Below are 21,211 nucleotides of genomic sequence, written 5' to 3' on the forward strand. Positions count from 1 at the left end.
GATATTCACTAAGTAATGAAAACACATATCTCAAAACTTACGTTTTCACTAATACACATTTTAATCAAGCTTGATCTGATGATAAGTTTGCAGAAACATCGTATGCACCGATGATGTAAACTTCCTGTCTGTAATGTCATGTGACTGATCATGTTGTGCACGTATTTTTAACTTGACTGTAATGGAGGGGCTCGAAATCACGTGACGGTAACAAGATGGCGCCCGATTGACTCGTCTCGCTCAGCGAGTCATTATCAGTGTTAAATCAACAAGACATGTATATTTAACCAAAGGTAAGACCTGATTTTATAATTTTAGATTCTTATAAGTCACGTAGTCAGAAATACAGAAAGAGGGGGCTCGGAAACACATAACACGAGGACAATACAATCTTGGCTAAAGCATGTACATAAGACACTGTACGTTTTATACGTGCAAGTTAGAAAATGGGAAAATAATTTAAGACTCATTAACATATATTGTACGAATGTTTCAGGGTAATTAATCATTCACAACCCTTGATTGATACACACGAAAAGAGAATATCGCTTTACACAAATATTTGATTTGAGACGTATTTATATCTACAAACAAGTTGTATCGGGCCAACAGTGTATCGTCTTTCGTACGCCATGACTACAAACATGTAAGTACGTAGGCAGTCACGTGATTAAGTACGTACTCAGAGCTGTATAAATACGGCCGTATCCTAAACACCCCGCACTGCATCATAACGGCGCACGTCAACGTCTACAAGGCAAGTGGTATTTAATATTCATATTTACACAAAGATCCAGGTGGTCTCAACGCATTTAATTTACTTCCATAAAGACTTTGATGATTGGTCAATTTCGTCTCGAACATCGTGATGGAATTATGTTCTTTAAACGTCAGTTGGCAGATAACCTTATTAGATAGTTTTGCTAGATTTGTTTAACGTCGCACTCAGCAATATTCCAGATGAAGGACGGCGGTCTTTAAATAATCGGGTCTGGACTAGATAATGTAATGAGGGAATAGATTGATTTGCAATAGTTATATGATATATCTGATGGCAGCTGTGGCTAACATTGTTGTTATTGGACTCTCTTTACTTATAAGGGCTGGTTACAGCCACAGCTGCGTAGTTTTGTGATACTGATGAGCACACAACAGGGTGGTTTACCCACGTGGCGAGCTAATCCCGGGTGTACATACATGACAAGGGGAAGGGGGAATAATGGGTAGACCAGGGGTCAAACGCACCGCGTTTCGCTGTTGAGAGTTGCATACCTTAGCGGACAAGGATCCTATGATTGACGGTTTCACTAAAGTGGTAAACGTCTTATACATACGCATAATAATACTGAAATGATGTTGTACGAGCGTAAAAACCTACTCGCTCATAAACCTGCGGTGGATGTTCCGTGAATGGCTTGTGCCTTATGTACGTGAGTGTTTCCCGACACGCCGTCATTAAACTCAATTCGGCGTGAAACCAAAATCACCCAGAGGGTCAGGTGATCATTTTTAACAAACACTATCATCTCAGTCTTTATAAATCTGTCACAAGGGAATAAAACGTAGCTGTTCTTTCACTCATAAATACTGAGTTTGCAATAATTCCGCCATATCTTAGCGGGTATCAATGAGGATCCATAAAGCCTTTTCATGAACTGCATGGTTACCGGGGAGGCAATGGGTCACTTTTTTAAGTTTTAGCAAGAGAAATACTTAAAAAACAAAATAATACCCCTAAACAAAGGTTTCAAATTTGTAAACAATATGCTTCAGCATCCAGTCACATATTTTCCATTTTGATTTCAGATCCAGTGTTGTTTTTTTCAGTTTTTCAGATTTTAACCGTCTTAATCCCCCAAAGAAGTAGTACCTGCCGAACAAACGCAGTGATGAAGCCTTACCTTACAGGTGAATTAACTTAATGGACAATGTGGCAATATTGATCGGTTCAATCACTGTCGACTATCCAAGATTATCTCGTGACAAATTGACAGCTGTTCCGTGGCAACAGCTACCTCTTCCATTGCTTCACATACATCTGGAGACGCATACAGAGTACTTCTACCAGATTGTATGGCAGGAATCGATAGCGTGTTAACCATGAATCAAATGACATCAATGTGATATGTTGATATTTCTAACACATATGACATTTGACACTTATTTAAACGTTCCCTGCGTTAAAGCGCTCATGGGGTTCGAAGTTTCTTTAACAAATATCCCTGATTTTGAGACGATAAACACCACAAACCCACTGTTATCTGTTTAACATTAATCAAGTGAGGATCTACTGCGATTGTACAGCACTTGCCGGCAAGTACAATTCAAAATCGGTTGCGTGTGTAAGAGTAAATCTATTACTTTTCCCAGCGTAGATGCAACGAAAGGTTAAAACACGTTGGGGATTAATGTTGGGGGTTTGATAATGTTTGAACGTTCAACAGAATAACTTCTACCTCTATCGCCCCAGGGCTTGGCCTGGTGTCTCTGCTGTTCATCAGCAGCGTCTACAGCTGGCCAGACAACCACGGAGATGAAGACGATGACAATGGTGATATGATAAAGGCCGAAGGTATGGGTGGAATGGGTGGCGGAAGATACGCTGGCATTGGAGGAATGGGTGGTATGGAAGGTGGACGACCCGGTGGTATGGGTGGTATGGGAGGTGGACGACCCGGTGGTATGGGTGGTATGGGTGGTATGGGAGGTGGACGACCCGGTGGTATGGGTGGTATGGGTGGCGTAAGACCCGATGGTATGGGAAGTATGGGGGACGAAAGACCCGATGGTATGGGAGGTATGGGTGGCGGAAGACGCGGTGGTATGGGAGGTATGGGTGACGAAAGACCCGATGGTATCGGAGGTATGGGTGGCGGAAGACACGGTGGTATGGGAGGTATGGGTGACGAAAGACCCGATGGTATCGGAGGTATGGGTGGCGGAAGACACGGTGGTATGGGAGGTATGGGTGACGAAAGACCCGATGGTATGGGAGGTATGGGTAGCGGAAGACGCGGTGGTATGGAAGGTATTGGTAACGAAAGACCCGATGGTATGGGAGGTAGGGGTGGCGGAAGACGCGGTGGTATGGGAGGTATGGGTGTCGAAAGACCCGATGGTATGGGTGACGAAAGACCCGATGGTATGCGAGGTAGGGGTGGCGGAAGACGCGGTGGTATGGGAGGTATGGGTGGCGAAAGACCCGATGGTATGGGAGGTATGGGTGGCGGAAGACGCGGTGGTATGGGAGGTAGGGGTGGCGGAAGACGCGGTGGTATGGGAGGTATGGGTGGCGAAAGACCCGATGGTATGGGAGGTATGGGTGGCGGAAGACGCGGTGGTATGGGTGGCGGAAGACGCGGTGGTATGGGAGGTATGGGTGGAGGAACAAGCGCCAGTATGGGAGGTATGGGCGGCGGAAGACGCGATGGTTTGGGTGGCGGAAGACGTGGTGGTATTGGAGGTATGGGTAGTAGAAGCCGTGGTGGTATGAGAGGAATGGGTGGAGGAACACGCGGTAGTATGGGAGGTATGGGTGGCGGAAGACCCGGTGGTATGCGTGCTATGGGTGGCGAAACAAGCGGTGGTATGTTTGGTATAGGAGGTATGGGTGGCGGAACACGCGGTGGTATGCGAGGTATGGGTGGCGGAAGACCCGGTGGTATGGGAGGTATGGGTGGCGGAAGACCCGGTGGTATGGGAGGTACGGGTGGCGGAAGACCCGGTGGTATGGGAGGTACGGGTGGCGGAAGACCCGGTGGTATTGGTGGTATGGGTGGCGGAAGACCCGGTGGTATGGGTGGCGGAAGACCCGGTGGTATGGGAGGTATGGGTGGCGGAAGACCCGGTGGTATGGGAGGTACGGGTGGGAGAAGGAGTGGAGGTAATGACAGTCGAGCAGCGAAAAGAGAGCGTATAAGGCAACGACTACAAAAGAGAAAACAGAGAAACGAAGAACGTAAACGGAAACGAGAGCAAAACAAGATCACCTTCGTGGTGAAGGGCATGACCGACTTCACTGCCGGAAAGTATGAAAGTGAGTAAAATAAATGACACTTATTGTTGTAAATTGTTAGGAAAGAAAGTTTTACTTGGAGTCCATTTAGGCTATCCTCTGCCCTGGTATTAACGCGAACAAACTGTACCCTGTGGCCTGAAAACTGTATAAATGTGTCAAACGTATTATTTAATATGAAGACTGTGACAAAACAAAATATCGCTGTACCAGTTTATGATCAACTGTATAAATACGTATACGTTACTAGGATAATCTGCATTTTGTGTATTTTTTTGGTACTTTGGCTGAACCTATGTTATACGAGTCGAAACATTATCGCGCTCATCCTGAGTTCCTTCTGTTCTGATCCCTACGGATATGTTAGTAAACATTGAGTACCTTTTTGGTAAAACCCCCCTTGATCCCTCTACAAATGTGCCTGGTAGTTGTAATATCATGTTTGATTGCATTCAAATTCAAAAGACAAGTATGTTGATATGTATGAAGCGACAGAAACATCGTTATTTTCTTCTTGTACTGAATTTCTTTTACTTTGATGTTTACAGAGGACAGCACCTTGATGAATCTTTACTTGAACGCCTACAATAAAGGTGAGCTGAAGAAACGTGCACGCCTCCCTCCAATATACACGTATACAGTTAAATATTTGTTGAGACCAAGATAAAGTAATTATCAAATTGTCATCCCCGTCCGTCTCAAAACAAAAGATCGCAATGTGTTACCTTCTTTACTAATTAATGAAATACACCCACGAACGTATATGTAATCAACCACACCTTCATGTTTATGTCAACAGATTCCTTGAACACTTTGTTTGAAAATGATTTGTATGATACACAATATCGTGACACGGCCCAAAGGTGGCATGTTACCTGATTCCTTGTCTTGTCATCTTACTTCCATTTATCACATAACAAGACATAGCGTAGGATGCTATACATATTTTTCATATCATGTTGACATAGGATACATATTTGTTTATTTGACAGTGGTTAGTATTCTGGGCAAGCGACGAAACATCCTAATGAACAAAAGTATGTATAACCATTTGAATATACACAACACATGTATGTCTTCGTAAACAACCAAAGTATGACATTGATTTGTGTGAATCGTTACGCTTCTGTTATTCCCCCAAAGACCGCAGTGGTTCATAGAGACCACCTGAGCCCTGTCAATGTGATTCATCGTAGAGAAACCATTCTCAATAACAGTGCAGTGTTACCCATCGTAAATGATTCATAATGAGCACTACATCGTAGCCTTTCTATATTTTCAGTGAGAGTGTCAAATGTCAAAGGACAAGGTAAGTCTTCGATCCGTGTAACAACGTAATTTATTTAAATATGCAAAGTTAAACATGTAAAGGTATTAGAAATATTTCCTCAACCTTCAAGGCACTATCAGATTTTTGAAAGTTCCTTAATAAAGGAATTATTTCCTGTTACATCGACAAACATTATCAATAACATTTTTCATTGCAGTAAGGTCGTCAATAACTCTCGGATCATTCAAGCGTAGCAAGTCAGGTAAAACTAAACGCATTTTATTACTGCTCTTGCTGGTTACTATTATCCTTAGAGAGAGGGTAAAACCTTTCACTCATGCTCCCTATGTCGAGACAAGCAACGTGCTGGTATTAAACCACTGTTCAAATAAGGACAGCAGTCATAATGTTACAACGTCTTTAATTAACTGCTTGTAGCAATTGGAATTCAACTCAATGAGTTGAAATGATGTTGAATGTGAATGTCTAGTCATGGTTTCAAAAGAACAGAATTGAGTAGTTACATGTGTATTAATAATATTATGTCAACTCTGATTTGCAGTGTCGGACAAATGGAACATAAAATGCAGAAACACGTTCGCTGACTGTAAGTGAAAGGAAAAGCTGATTTGCGTAATTAAATTTCCTCGTTCAGTGGCTTTGATATGGCTGACTAACACTTGATGCTGCAACATGACCTGACTGTCATAGATGCAGCTGGCTTCTCTCAATAATGATAATAATACTAATGACGATGATGATGATGATGATGATGATGATGATGATGATGATGATGATGATGTTGCAGTGGTTGAAAAATTCGGTGAGAATCCAACAGGAAGAGACGCGGAGAAAGGTATTTTAATGAACATTTACACCAGTCATTATAATTGAGTTAATACACTAGGCTAAATGAAAACAAAATATGTTATAGCTGTGTGAATGTTCCAATGACTATATGTTGTTAAACACACGAGCCAGTTATATTACAGTTAGCAGATGACGCCCTGTACATATATGAGCGTGGACAAAACAGTGGTTAGGGATGATTTTGGTTATGCAGCTGTCAGGCAACGAGTTGAATTGTGACAAGCATTGAGGTCCTAGAAATGTGTTATTACCGAGAATATTCATGGAAATTCATCTTCAAAATTGGAGTCAGTGAGTTACTTTGGTTTTGTTGCGCTTTAAACAGCATTCCAGTTGTATCACTACTTGTCAGCTTGGTATGGAACTCGGCGTGATGCAAGGGATGCAGGTTGGGATTCGAACCCATGATCATTGATGTTTTGCACGCTTTAGGAACTCAACTCTGCACAGCAAGTTGTGACGCCTTAGACGACTGATCCAGCCTTGACCCTTTCTGAATAGAGAACCCGTTTTTTCTGACAGGAACTTTTATTCAATTTTCAGCCAGGTCTATGATAGATAGAATCACCGGACATTACATCACCGAAGGTAAAATAAATAAAGTAAATTAATTAAACTCAAAAATATTTGTGATTCAAAGGCTTATTGTTTCATTTGAAAATTATACTTTCGTTAACGCAATGAGTTGTTAACAAGGTTGAATATTATAGTTGTGAACATATTTCCGTTAGACATCAAATTAGTTTGTATGGCAATGCAGATCTCTCAGTGGAAGGAAATCAATGTATATTTAATATTGTTCAATTGTTCATTTATCAAACAAATGGTTCAATACATCGTAATAACTTATATGCGTCTAATCTTCACTTTCCTATTCTGTTTCTATCCCTTCATTCTGCCAATTCTTGATAACTGAATAGTGTAAATATTATTCAGAGGGTGGACAACTTGTACCCAATCTTGTACCGTTTGTGAATAAAAGATAAAACAAAACCTCGCAGACTCAGTATATACATCATATCAAGCGTAAACAACATCCTTACGTTAAGGTACGGCCTTAATAATGTACCCTTACCTCTATATAATGTATCTAATATTTCGTGTTATTTCAGTGAAGAAGCTGTTTGATGAACTCAGCAAAAAGTTGGACGATAACGGTACGTTTTGATATAAAGTAGGTTTTAAAATATAACGTGTTCTATCGTTTTATGTTCCTTCAGCGTATTATTGGATTATAACCCAGAAGTCTTGTAGATTAGCATCGTGTCATTAAAAATAAACAATAATGTTCTTTTATTGTCCGTTCAGACGAAGGCTATTACATTGATGCCGTGAAGCAAGATGCCGGCAATGCTGAGAGTAAGTATCAGTAATCTTGTCAAAAGTTTCATGAAGCTGTAAAGTTCATCAATAATGTTCACAAAATACAAAATTATAGTAAAATATACACTATAAATTTGAATTTTTCTAGTAGCTAGTTTTTCGTGAGTTCGACGGATAATATATATGCACGTGTGTCATTTATTTATCTAGATATAGGAAGTTGTACGAAGTGATCATTCGAGATGTTTTAATGAGTATGGCATATGTACAAATAATATGAATATATTATAGTTACTTAGATTGTACGCTCTAAACTACCAATAATGGGTGGATGTATTTTGATAAGATTCATCTTCGTTGGTATAATCACATTTGTCAATGTTTTCTTCTACAGAGATGCAGGCCATGATTATGGACGTGAGAAAGATTTCATCAACTAGTATGTGTTCTTCAACATTTAATCTTCCTTTACATAATGCAAATCGATTACTGAAATTGAACTTATTGTCAACAGGCATTTGTAAAACACCATCAATTATCTTTTCACGCCCCCTTTATGAGTTTGGATCTCACACACAGGAAACTTAAACCTGCTGAATGTTGTTTCAGTTGGCTGTGCAATCCAAGAGAAGAAAGCAGATCTGGAGCCGTGTAAGTGAAACATATTTTGACTGAAAGCAGAAGGCACCCTTTATTTCAAACAAAAACATAGATAAGGTTAACACACATGAACTGGTTCATATTTTCATCTATGTAAATGTGACAGCGAGGTACCCACAAGACTGTGACAAGACAAGACAAAAGGAAAAACTTCAACTTTCCAATAGTCAACATTCCCTATATATTGAGCAATGTTTCAGCAGCTCCAGCTCGTGGTGTCAACATTTCAGAACTTTTTAGGTTCAGTCGAACATGCTCTTTCTGCTAAGATTTCAAAGCGCGTCATACTGCCCCTTGCTAAAACGTTGTTTGATCGGAGTTATATCATTCAAGGCCTCTACCTTTTTCTAAAATGATGCAAATGGCTATGTCACTTGTATATACACATATCTGCGTCCGTCAAAGGGTTGCAAGTTTGTCTGTTATATTACGCCACAGAAAAATAGTTCATGTCGGCCATGGCTAGACAAAACAGAGATTGATTAATATTACGTCTGTTGTACGATATCAAGTCACCTAGTCCGACAACTCCATCCTGATCAGTGGCCTCTAACGAAAGGTTAAAGCTACTTGGGACCAATTCTGACCCGATGTAACAGGCCGACACAACCCCCTGGCCAGTTCTTCCCCGGGGAAGGTTCGGCCTTGACCACTCACTTCTTCCCCTCTCTTGGCTCTAACCTAGGTCTTTTCAGTTTTACCCTGGGCCAGTTCTTCCACTCTCTTAGATCTAACCTAGGTCACTTCGGTCTAACTCTGGTCCAGGTCTTCCTAGGTCTTTAAACATATTAAAATGGGTCACTACAGTATGGGTATTTATGATGCTACACAACATACCACATATGTATATGTATATTGATGGGCATCAGTCATTAGTATGAATGGCCTCAGTGCCCTGATCACTGATGCTTATTGATGTTCATTTGATTATTTTAGATCACGATAGAAAACATGAGCCCACTGCAGCAGAAGCACACCTGATAAAGAGGCTAGGGTCTGTCCGCATGAATGGTATGTTATTGTTTCGTCCTCAATGTCAGTTATAACATTTGTCCAGAGATAAAGATGGAGACTGTAAAACAAAGGATGGAATCTCATTGACACTGTTAATGTAATAATTGTAAATGAAAAACCATCTGCGGATAGTGAGTGTTATGGGAAATGTCGATGATGATGTACACTGTGTGCCACCTGTGGGTGTAAAGATCAATGTCATAGACAGTGTATACAGTGCGTCACTAGTGAGTGTCAGGGTAAATGTCATGGGTGATGTATAGTTTGCCCCACTAGTAAGTGCTAGGTTAAATAATATCACGGACCATGTAATTTCAATGTAATGTACTAGAGTTGCGCATACACGTTAATCAAGTTAAGATTACGTGTATTGTTTTTTACAGCTATAAGCGCATTCATGGACTTCCAAAAAGAGATCATGGCAGACAGTAGGTGTTTACTTTACATTCTTTATCAACGTACATAATCATACACTATATTTTATAGCTTTATTAACTGTGCCTAGTCACCTACAATAAGTAGGGCCCGCTTTATCCTGGCCCGCTAAAATTTAAAAAATTCAACTTTGAAATACCTGGTGTATGATGCAGTGGTGATTTTTAAGACTGGTGCTACCGGGCTTGGCGGTGTGCGGTGATTACTTAGAGAAGCCTTCTGAGAATTTTCTGTTTCAAATTTACTCTGACTTTCGACATTCGTTCAATTGGCAGAGAACTGATTTGGAACCCTTTGGTATTTATATATTTATATGTTTGAGCATTAAATGACTGATAAATTTCACATGTTATTACACAATTGCCCATATTCCTAACTCGAGTGCAACCTGATGCAATTCTTACATATACCATTCATGTTCTTATATAGCAGGACATATTCTGTCATCTCTCCACGACGCGGATAAATAATATTATTTGGAAAGCGTCATTGAACATGATTTATTGGGATATGACAGTAATATGTTCTTGTTTGTTTTGAATTCAGTGAACAAATGATATTCTTTTCTGATAATATAGACTGTATATATCACTCAGGGAAAGTCATATGAAACTTTATGCCCGAACCGCTTATATTTACCTAAATGACATTATCGTTTTAAGAGTAAGATAATTATATGCATAAGAAAAAATATTATATGAATAATAACTTTTATCTTACTTGTCCAGTAATATGTCCGCATCTGAATAAGTTGACAATGTCCCTCCTTGATTCACTGCTCATGTAGAGATTAACTTTGTCAAAGTCACCCGAGGAGCTAAACATGTCGCTGTACAGTCATATATCCTGTATGCATTTCATTTCAACACAAAACTATATTATTAGATCTATTTGAAACAAAGTGATGCATATAGTATATTAAAAATTTACCCTTTGACTACCCCTTACACTGATGACACAAATATAACACTTTAGTGTAAGGTATATTTTTGGTGAAGACCGTGACGTTTCCGTGTCTCTTGAAGCATATGGAAATTCTAAGACAAAACAACAATCTAAGTAAAAACTAAAGAAAAGTGATTCATGGTTGGTCATTTAGAGACATGTCCTGAGAGAGAAAGAGTGAGAATAATTATAAATCTAACTTTAAAATTTACTTAATTTTAATATAGCATAAGCAAATTACAATATAATTGAAATAGGGTGAATCTAGTTACAGTAAGACATAATTGTCAATAAAATTAAAATTAAAGTATTTTGAGAGAGACATGTTTGGAGATGTACACATGTCACACAAGTCCATAATAGCAAATAAAAATATCTTGATTTACATGAAGTAAATACAACTATAACATAGAAGAACACACAAGCCCATAATGAAAAACAAAGATATCTTGATGCAAATGGATTAAGTGTCTACATTTGTAAATGACCTCATGTAGATGCAGATTACTTTTAACGCAGTAGAATGAATTCAGTGAAAGATATAACCGCTCAACAAATGTTTTCCAATATGCACCTTTAATTACAAATATAAATCAAAAAGAGCAATATCTCATCCGAAACACTTATCCAGTTTTACTAATTCCCCCAAGATCTCCTAATTGATATAAATCTTTAAAATATTGCATGTTCTAGTTATGGATATATCATCCAATGTAATAAACCTAAAAGTCAGCAGAAGTGGGAAAAACTCAAAGATAATAGTTAGTTTTCTTACAAAATGTGAACACGCATTATAATATTTCTTTCAATACAACAAACATAACACAATTTAGATGATTTCACTTTCAAAAAGTCAAAAGAATGCATGGAATATATCTCATCACAAAGGTGTACATACTAGTATTGTATTACAAAGGTAGGAAGGACTTTCCATTTGTTTGGGGGATTTCAGTTTGTTACACAAGTTTGGCAAGACCTCCAAAATTGGATCACTTTCTCTTCTCTGTCATTACTATTAATGTTCATTTTACACCCATTTTCATTTGTATTTCCATATGTCCTGCATTATATGAATCAATATATTTCTGACAGACAGCCCAAAAGACCGCTCACACGCTGTAGAAATTGAGCAACTGAGGAGCGGTGAGTATGTAAATTATATATATATGGTAAATAAGAGTAAAGTTTCAAAACATTTGCATCAACACGATTGTTCGGTTAATAATTCAACGGAAATGAAGACATATGCACACAAGCAAACATGTACGCTCGCAGGTACACACGCATACCGACTCTATACTTTACGAGTTAGAATGTTAACGACAGAAAGCATAAGGTATGCATAATGACATTATTTATTCCTAAACACACTGTCCTGATCTCCGTTACCAGGTCTGAAGATCCTTGAGGTCAAGAAAGACGAACTCATCAAGAAAGGTTTGTTGCTTGATCAGCGCTGCATCACGTGTTTACTTCCTGGATCAGCGCTGCATCACGTGTAAATACATTGTACATATAATATTTATCTATATCTATATCTTTATCTATATCTATATCTATATACCATACAAATTACCATTCAATAAGTCAAGTCTATTTTGATTATTTTCATTTTTTACTTACTTATCCATTTTTCTTTACCATGACAATCTACAATAAAAGAGTTATACACACTGGATACACATTGTTAGCATGTAGCTTTCATCATATGAACAATTTATAAACAAACACATAACGAAAAATGTCTATCCTACCTTTCAGCCATTGATGAACTCGAAACAATCGTTGAGGAAGAAAAAGGTACATATCAGTATAGGTTGACTAAAAAAGTAAAAACTATCCAATTATCATATATGCGTTGGTGAACGTTTTATGAATTACTGATACAAAATGTAATGTATGACTCCATCTCTAACAAATGTTATCAAAGGGGCAAATCCCCATACCCTCAATGACTGTGCACGTGGTGTTGCTGTTAATGTGTTAGGTACCCGGAACTGTGCTCTGCATTAACGGGTGGAGACGTTGCTAAATTCTGTTTAAGATAGATTTGTGTTGATGTTCCAGGACCAAGATCGACACAATAATTATATATAAGCTCGTTTCCCTTTAAACCGATATATATTGATATGTGTTCTTATATATGCACAGTAAAGTTCGTATTCTATGATGTACATCGCATCATGGATATAATAAACCTTTTTATATTGTGTTCTTGCAGTTGACCCTGAACTTCGTCCACGTAAGTATTCATTAATGTCACATTCAAACAATTGCAATGAGTTAAAGTATGTGTTTGACATGATTGTAAACTACAGAATAAGTGTCTTAATGTAATAAATGCAGAAAATTAATGCTCATTGCAGTGAAAGAAAAACTCTCGGAAATAGCCCAGAATATTCTTGAAGAAGGTGAGTTGACTTCTGATGCATCCTTGATATAAACTAAACAGTGCGACATTCATCAAATATTACTACTACTAATAAAGTTAAACCGGCAATCACAAATCGAGGTGAATTGTTTATGTTTCATATGGTATGAGTCACGTTTATTTAAAATTGTTTCTTTATGTGTATACTTTAATGAAAGACAATGCGTTGAAAACTTGTTTTGTTACGCAATCATATCAGGTTAATGTACAATCTATACACAGTTGAATTGTGCGTAAACTAGTGTGTAAATGTTGTGTAGACTGTGTATATTACAATGGGTGTAGTGACTACCTCGTGTTATATTTCACCGGTTAAACAGAGAAGACTTCAAGAATGCCCAAGATGAAAGCCATCATGGATGACGCGATCGGACGAGTAGGTGGGTAGCTGCACCCTGTACACACGGTGGTGTTGATAGTGATAAGATATCTCCAAAGAGTTTTGGCGTTTTTCAGGACCCAAATACAAGCATCATCGTGGTCAGTTGCTTTCATTACTGTGCACGTGAGGCATACACCTCCACGGTATCTTCTAAAGACCCACATTTTTGCAAGCATTAAACTTACACACTGTGGTATAATTGCATTACTCTGAAAAAAACCCAGCATCGTTAAGACCTATATATTCACTCACTCACTCAAGCTAAAACTAGTTATTTATTGACAGTGTGCAGAACAATATTTTTCATAAACCTAAAAGCGAAATGAAATAAATCTTTCTGAGATATTCTAAAAGGTAATTGATATTTCAGGTAATAAGCCGGGCGCAGGTACAATCGAAGGTCTGCTCCGTAAACGATCGATCAATGGTGAGAAGATACCTTCAAAACTTATGTTTAATGATACTTGATAAAAACCAAAAAAAATATCAATTACATATCCATTCTGATTTAATTAAGGATTGACTGTGTATTTTTTTCAGTTCATTGAGGTATGAATCGAAAATCCGGTATGCAAACTGTATGAATCCGCGTAGGTGGTAATCAATACAGGTTACCTGTGTACAACAATTCAAGCCACAGTCATCATAACCACAAATAATTTTCATTTAGAGTATGCTGGTATCCAGAATAAAATCGGAAGGTGCATTACCAAAGGTAAGAATGATGTTACATAATCTCCTTTATGTTCACAACACGTCCGAGTCTATGTTTCAGATAACGACTTACATACATTTCTCGTTTATATTGCACACCTCTGTCTAGAAGTTAATTCACGCTTACACGCGCTGAGAACGTAGAATTGTCAACTCATGTGAAATGTACTTCACATGTTGTCCACGGGTTGAGCTCCTACATGTGCCACTGATGAGCAACACGTGTGCGACGAGTGTTTAAAAGGTATAATTCAGCATCAGAAAGACATATCAAACTACCATCGGTATATGAAACTCTCCATATCTATAGTCAAAATTGTTACAAATATTTCAGATGCAGACATGCATAAATCTGCCAATATAGGTATTGTGATGTCTAGTGTTTGATAACGGTGTATGGCCAGACAAAATGAAACAATGACGATGAACTCCCGACAATGTCAAGGTGGATGAACTGAAATGACAGAAAAGAAAAGCATAATACTAATATATTCATATTTTTCTTATGCATTCCTCTCCAGTTCTTGGTCGTTTTGGAAAGACAGGAGATTCCCTGGAGCAACAAGTGGAGAAAGGTATAATTGCTGCTTACAAGTGTCATGGTTGAATTGGTGTCATGGTTGTGTATTAAACCATACTAAAATCGATATCTGTGACTAGTATGACGACATATCATTGACTGTGTGTACGCTGATGTTCTGTTGTTATTAGTACAGACCATACGTCCTCCCAGATCTACAACTAAACAGGCCAAGTCCTCATTTTAAGCAATGAACTTATTGCGCGCACGTACGAGGAAAAGTACCAACGCAGTTTTTACACTTAAATACATTCTTATTAATGTGACATTAAAATATTTTCAACAGCTTCCCCATCACTGAAGTCTATGATTCTGAAGGTAATGGACAAAGGTAGGTATAAACATTTTTACTTTATGCAGTACTTTTCACTCGGTCTATGTTGAAAAGCCATCTGATATTCAATATATCCTTTGGAAAGAAGTACGTCATATTAAACAAAAGTATTTAATAAGTAGCCGTTTACAGATTCAGCCTCATTTGTGTCATGTCTCTGTTTACAGCCTTGATAAACCTCCAACATTTTGCTGATGAAAAGATAAAGGACTTGGAAGCAGGTAACAAGATATTCATAGCTGATTGTTTTCCCTCAGCCTTTTTTCAGTTTTGGTTTTCGTTCTCCTTTCCTTGTGCAAATATAATTCTAAGGATGTGTTGTATCACCGACAGACATAAACGTGATACGAACCAACGGGATAATTTAGAATCCTGCCTTCTCATCGAATTTAATCTGGATGATATGTGTTTATGCCCAAAGAAACTGTTCCTTTGAATGAACTTTACCTAGCTGATTAACAACAGAAATGTGACTCACTCCAATGTGCCAGTGTTCTAGATTGCCTAATTCCAATTTCCTAATATTACTTTGTGTGAAAATAAAGACAAGTTCTCAATCCCTTTTCCAGATGATAACATGTTTTGGTTTTTATATTCCGTGTCAATGTTAACAAAAGACCTAACATTTACATTGAACTGTGCTATTGCTGAATCTGCTTTCAGTGAGTGGGTATGGTTTTATGCCGCTTTTAGCAATATTCTAGCAATATCACGGGTCACTAGAAATAGACTTTAGACATTGTGCCCATGTGGGAATCGAACACGGGTTCTCGGCGTGACGAGCGAACACTGTAGCCATTAGGCTACCCCACCTCCCCTGAATCAGCTTTCAAGGGTAGATACAAGTAGCAGTGTACATTATGTACATCCTTCAGGCATCTTGAGAGAAACGAACTAGTGACATATATGTTTCTTAATAGTACACTAACCGTAGATTCACATGGTTTAAAATAACCGTTCTAATTTATTTCCTCAAAATTTAAAGATATATTTTTGGGAATATTAACAAACCTTTTATTGTCATTCCTGGAATGAATGTCCTTGTTTTAGGAAATGGCATATTCGGTAAACTGAACCAACTGCACAAAAGGCCAAGAATGTAACGCAGAACTTCACGAGCTGGGAGGTAAGAATCTCTTGTTTTTGATTGTTTATTGTTTTATGCCACAGACAACAATATTCCATCTATACAACAACGACCTGTAACAAATTGAGTCTTGGCTAGACAACGCCCTATGACTTGACCACCCGATCCATTTATTGGACTTGTGACAAGCAAAGCTCACATTGGAGGTGAGGTGAGCTGAAGTGGGGCTTAACGTTCAGTTCAAGATTATTGCACTTATATGACGACGCGCATGAACGTGTGTGTGTGTGTGTGTGTGTGTGTGTGACTGTGACTAGTCGGGACTACTGTCGACTTTATAGTGCTAGTCCACTGACACATCATGCGGCAGTTTAACATGAATACCCCACTCGGACATAGTATACTGACTCCGACCCGACCAGTCCTTGTTTAATCCCTTCCTGCCAAGCAGGGTAACACGAATCTTTTATTGTATTTTGGAATGACGCGGCCGGGGATCGAGCCCCGGATCTCCGCTCTCAGGGCGGAGGCTCTACCACTAGACCATGGAGGCGGTCCCTTACATTGGACCAATTCTGTGATATATATAAAGTTTGTTCATTATTGTTTTGTACTTTTAAAAAAATGTAAATGTTAAAGAGTCACTTGATATGCTTGGCTGAGCATTTGAACCGCCTTAAGCAGAATATCAGCGTTATCACACCAGAAAGCCTCCAGAATGGGTTTCACAAACTACTACCACATTGGGAATCGAACCCGTACTTAGACGTGATGAATGCTGAATTAACTAGGCTAATCTATTGTTCAGAACTGGGATTTGATGAGCGCATTGCGTGGCAATTAACTTTGGAACATTCTATTTTACAATGCCATTATTTTCAATTATTTTAGAAGTGTGGACAATATTTTTCACGCCGAAGTCAACATTACAACAGTGATGTAACTGTGGTTCCTAAGTTTGGGTATATATTGTAAATTGCTAAAAAAACAACTTTTTTTCCTTCACAGGATAAGCGATTGCACCAAATAAGAAGGCTCTGTACCATACAACAATCACGTTCTACACAACGCCTGTGAATTCTACTAAAGACTCAAATACGATCTTATCAGCCTGCGTACCACATAAACTGAAGACAAGCTGTATATATTTAGTCGCAGGTTAGGTCAACACCATGTTAAAATATATATAAATGGCAATCCCTAATCTATACAGGCTGAAGTTTTTGTACATGAGCTTACGATGAATAAAATTTATTGCAACTCTGTGATGTCATTGACTGTATTGGAAATGAAGTATGAGTGAACAATCGTCATGTTTTCGCTGTTACCAATGGTCGTTTACTCTACCTTCTCTGCACGATCCGGCAAATGTACCACCAAGTCACAATTGCAACAACTGTACAGGAGACAAGTAGTTAATCACATGTTGATCTTGAAAACTTCAAGACAGTTGAAGTCACACATTTTGGGACCAGGACAAAATTTTCAAGCTTGAAAAACTTTTGAATTTTCTAACCTTTACACAATTTTTATCAACAGGGGTTCTGTTTCCATGTTAGGAGTTCTGAAATTTGTATTACAAATCTTTTATGGGAAATTAAGAGATATTTAGTTTTATAATATAATGGGTAGGTTCCTTGGCAGGATAAATCCAACGGATATAAACGATATATGTCGGGGTCATATACGGATAGAGATGCAAATATCAAAAGTCAAGTAGGGACTACTTTAAGTGTTTACAAACAAACATGGCTCGACCTTGTCATTCGGCAATCCTAATAGTTTAATATACTAACATCAGTGTCTTACTGTGACGTAGCTGGGGCATTTTACTAGTTGTTACAACTTTGGAGATATAAACTGCGAAACAATTTAGCGAAGACACCAGCGTAGCAGGATCAGTTTCCATATCTGTGCTTGTAAACCTCTGCGGTATGGAAACTTTTCCCCAAATTAAAACAGTTGTATTTGGCCGAAATATGTCTCAATTGCTACCTTGTTTCGTTTTGTCGACGTGTGTACATCTTAACTGCTCTTCTTAATGCTATGGCAGAACAAACGTGACATCTCATAGACTATGATTAGAGTAGCTTCCCTTTGATAAAGGACAGATACTCCAGCGGACAGAACGATGGCTTGTCGCGTAAGGCAAGTAGAAACAATTTGTGTAGGCAATTGTTGTTTTGCCTGTATGTGGTTATGCCACGGTATAAGAATCGGGTTTCTTTTGGAAATGTCCGACTGACACATCACTTAACTTCTGACGTAATCCATATTAATACGCAAATTCCAGGAGGATTTGCAATTTTCAGGTTAAGTTTGTGAGAGACGGGAACAGATTTTTAAAGCACAGAACCGAAAATGACATTTTATGAAAAAAAGGTTAATACGCTTGGGTGTTTGGGGATGGTAAATATCCTGTATTAGGAATACGCACAAGGTATTTAGCTCGCTCGCTAAAAACAATGGCTGAGATTTTATCGAAACAATCAATTGTGACCGAAACATCTTGAAAAAAATAATTATGCTTCAGGCTGTCGCCCAAAAAATAGAAATTGCCTGCCACAAAAAATTTACATTGTGGCAAAGTGTTTTTGTGACAAAACAAATCAGGCTCTGACAAGAAACCAGTCACGGTTGGCCCCTTGCTTTGTGGAATTATATGAATATGAATTGCAGTATGTACAGAACTTCCTGAAAACGTTTTCAAATCTGTAGTGGAGAAATATGTTGATTTCGTAAGTAGAATCAACGAGTCTTAAAATATGAGATTTAAAATATGTTGTGGTTGGAATATAGTTGAGATGCACGCTAAGCTCTGTGACGTTCTTTCTCCTCTCAGTGGTTGCACATGCATGCAGTGCGATGCGGAGTAGTATCAACGTATCACTGAACAGCAAGGCCTGCACAAAGCACGTTAAAGTGCGTTATACATGAAACGCAGACTACTCCTAATCTCCTAGTCAATCCGTGGAGATCCAGTTAGAACTGATGTTTAACAACCCAAGATTGTCGTAAAAGGTTTTGTCAGGCTCGCTGACTTGGTAGATGCATGTCATCGTGTCCCAATTGCGTAGATTGATGCTTACGATATTAATCACTGGGTTTGGAGTCGATTATTTACTAACCGACGTAATATAGCTGGAATATTGCTAAGTGCCGTGTAAAACAACAAAGATTCACAACAATTGTAATCCTAATCTGGTTCCCGTAGACTTTCGGAGAAATACCAAATAGTGAATGAAAGATGAAAGTAAATTAATACAGCAGTCAATATTCCAGCTAAATCACGAAGGCCTTGAAAATGATCAAAACCGGAATAGACAAATCAGTGGTTGATATTATGACAATCGTCCAACGCCATCAATGAAATGAAATCGTTTCAGATCACCCGGTCCTAACTGCTCTTACGAGAAGCATAGGTTACATTGTGTCAGTTCTATTACAGCATCCGATACGTTCCAAATAATGAGCGAGTGGCATGTAGTTTAATACTAGTATTTGTTGACATAGTTGTCTTCTGGGAAATATTTGTTGTGAAATATAGAGAGAAAACACAGTTACGTATTTAGTGTAAGATTGTTGCTATAAAACGTGCCTAGTAACAATCAGCAGTCGTCATGTCAGGCGTTGCTCCTTGTATCCTTCTGACGCATAAAGGGAGTAAAGGTCACTAACAGAGGTGCCGAAATTATTTGTTTCCTATGTGAGAAACCAGCACCACATATTTCTGTTGACTGTTTCTAAATACCTTGAAAAGGTTCATGCAAATATACTGAGGGAAACAAATTAGGGAACACACGAAAGTACATGTTCCTTTATTTTTATCTAGGCCTCGTCACAAGCTTTGTGTTGCACTGTTGGTGAAATCTAGACATAAATAAAGTACCAGTGAAAGGAAGTGGTGTTCCCTTATTTGTTTCCGTCATTATACATGGAAATGACAGTACTACATTTCTTGGTTCTAAAATGTTGATGAGTCAAAACCTGTCCGTTTGCATTGAAGGAAGGCGGGTAGCCTAGTGGATAAAGGCTTGGCTTGTTATGACGATGACGTGGCTTCTATACCCCACATAGATGCAATTTGTGAGTCCTGCTTCTGGTGATCACCTTCCTTATGACATGAATGTATCAAATAAGTCTTCAGCAACCGTAAAAAGCCACTATGCTTGTCGTAAGAGGCGACTAACGGGATCGGGTGGTCATGCTAGCTGACTTGGTTTGATGTCATCGTATCCCAATTGCGTGGAACGATGCTCATGATATCAATAACTGGATTGTCTTGTCCAGACTCGATTATTTACAGACCGTCGTCATAAAGCTGGAATATTGCTGAATGCGGCGTCAAACAACAAACAAACTCTAAGGCAATACGTTGCAGATACAACCAGAAGAAAGTAATTTGAAATTGGGAAATATCTGTGAAATTTTTTTAATGTGCAATAATGGTATTGTTATTAAGGGTGTATTCACACGTTTAGCCAAGCAACTGCATATCTTTTTACATTCTCTTTAGCTACAAATACGTATACATTGGTATTCCGGGATAGAATAGGCCCAGAAACCAACGCTTGTCGTTAGGGCCGACTAAATTGACCGGGTGGTCAAACTCGATAGTAGTCGTATGGCAGAGGTGAATATCTTATATTTGTTGTCGTGTTCCACTGGTGATTGGTTCGAGTTTCACATTGCCACGACTAGAGCCCCTGATCTATTTGAACCATATTAGTGCTTGTGTGGCAAGCAAAGTGGCAAGTGACTTGCTCCATGTGAACTTTGCTCCCACATTAAACTGACATCCCATCGTATGACCTGAATACTGTCGTAATGGCATAACCTCAGGAAACTCACTCTATTAAGGTGGTCCCAATAAACCTATATTTGTCGTAAGAGGCGACTTTTCGTGGATCGGTTGGTTGCTTTGGTTGAGAGCATGTCTTCGTACCCCTGTGGCGGGGGACGTTGCTCTCAATATCAATCACTGGTAAAGCTGATCCAGAATTGATTATTTGATTATGTGGGTATTCCAATCTTAACGATTAATAGTTTCTAGATACAAAAGACGAAAGTCGCGTCACATGCGATGTTAAATAATTTCACACTTACATACATAATTCTAGACTTTACATTTTCTCATTCAGTAATTTTCAA

The 21,211-nt window shown here is 38.6% G+C and overlaps 1 protein-coding gene across 7 annotated transcripts; it reads left to right on the top strand.

The window, feature by feature from the left end:
- The first annotated feature begins 733 nt into the window (after positions 1–733).
- Positions 734–17,323, top strand: LOC124118214 (keratin, type II cytoskeletal 1-like). Of its 7 annotated transcripts, XM_048401466.1 has the most exons (30): positions 1,807–1,908; positions 2,471–3,553; positions 3,638–3,703; positions 3,860–4,036; positions 4,564–4,608; positions 5,008–5,052; positions 5,298–5,324; positions 5,503–5,547; positions 5,848–5,892; positions 6,094–6,141; positions 6,699–6,743; positions 7,268–7,312; positions 7,464–7,514; positions 7,873–7,917; positions 8,088–8,129; positions 9,075–9,149; positions 9,536–9,580; positions 11,625–11,675; positions 11,925–11,969; positions 12,294–12,332; positions 12,754–12,774; positions 12,899–12,943; positions 13,284–13,343; positions 13,716–13,772; positions 14,016–14,060; positions 14,581–14,634; positions 14,926–14,970; positions 15,141–15,194; positions 16,024–16,099; positions 17,069–17,323. In XM_048401466.1, exons 1-29 carry the CDS (start codon positions 1,890–1,892, stop codon positions 16,074–16,076), a joined length of 2,517 nt encoding a protein of 838 aa, XP_048257423.1. In that variant the 5' UTR covers positions 1,807–1,889; the 3' UTR covers positions 16,077–16,099; positions 17,069–17,323. The 7 variants fall into 7 exon arrangements, with proteins under 7 accessions (XP_048257424.1, XP_048257418.1, XP_048257423.1 ...); XM_048401467.1 differs by adding an exon at positions 734–757 and having other exon boundaries at positions 2,471–4,036; XM_048401461.1 differs by adding an exon at positions 734–757 and having other exon boundaries at positions 1,828–1,908; positions 2,471–4,036.
- The last annotated feature ends 3,888 nt before the right edge of the window (positions 17,324–21,211 follow it).

The sequence above is a fragment of the Haliotis rufescens genome, unplaced genomic scaffold, assembly GCF_023055435.1.
Source record: "Haliotis rufescens isolate VD_foot unplaced genomic scaffold, xgHalRufe1.0.p SCAF_22, whole genome shotgun sequence".
Classification (NCBI taxonomy): domain Eukaryota; kingdom Metazoa; phylum Mollusca; class Gastropoda; order Lepetellida; family Haliotidae; genus Haliotis; species Haliotis rufescens.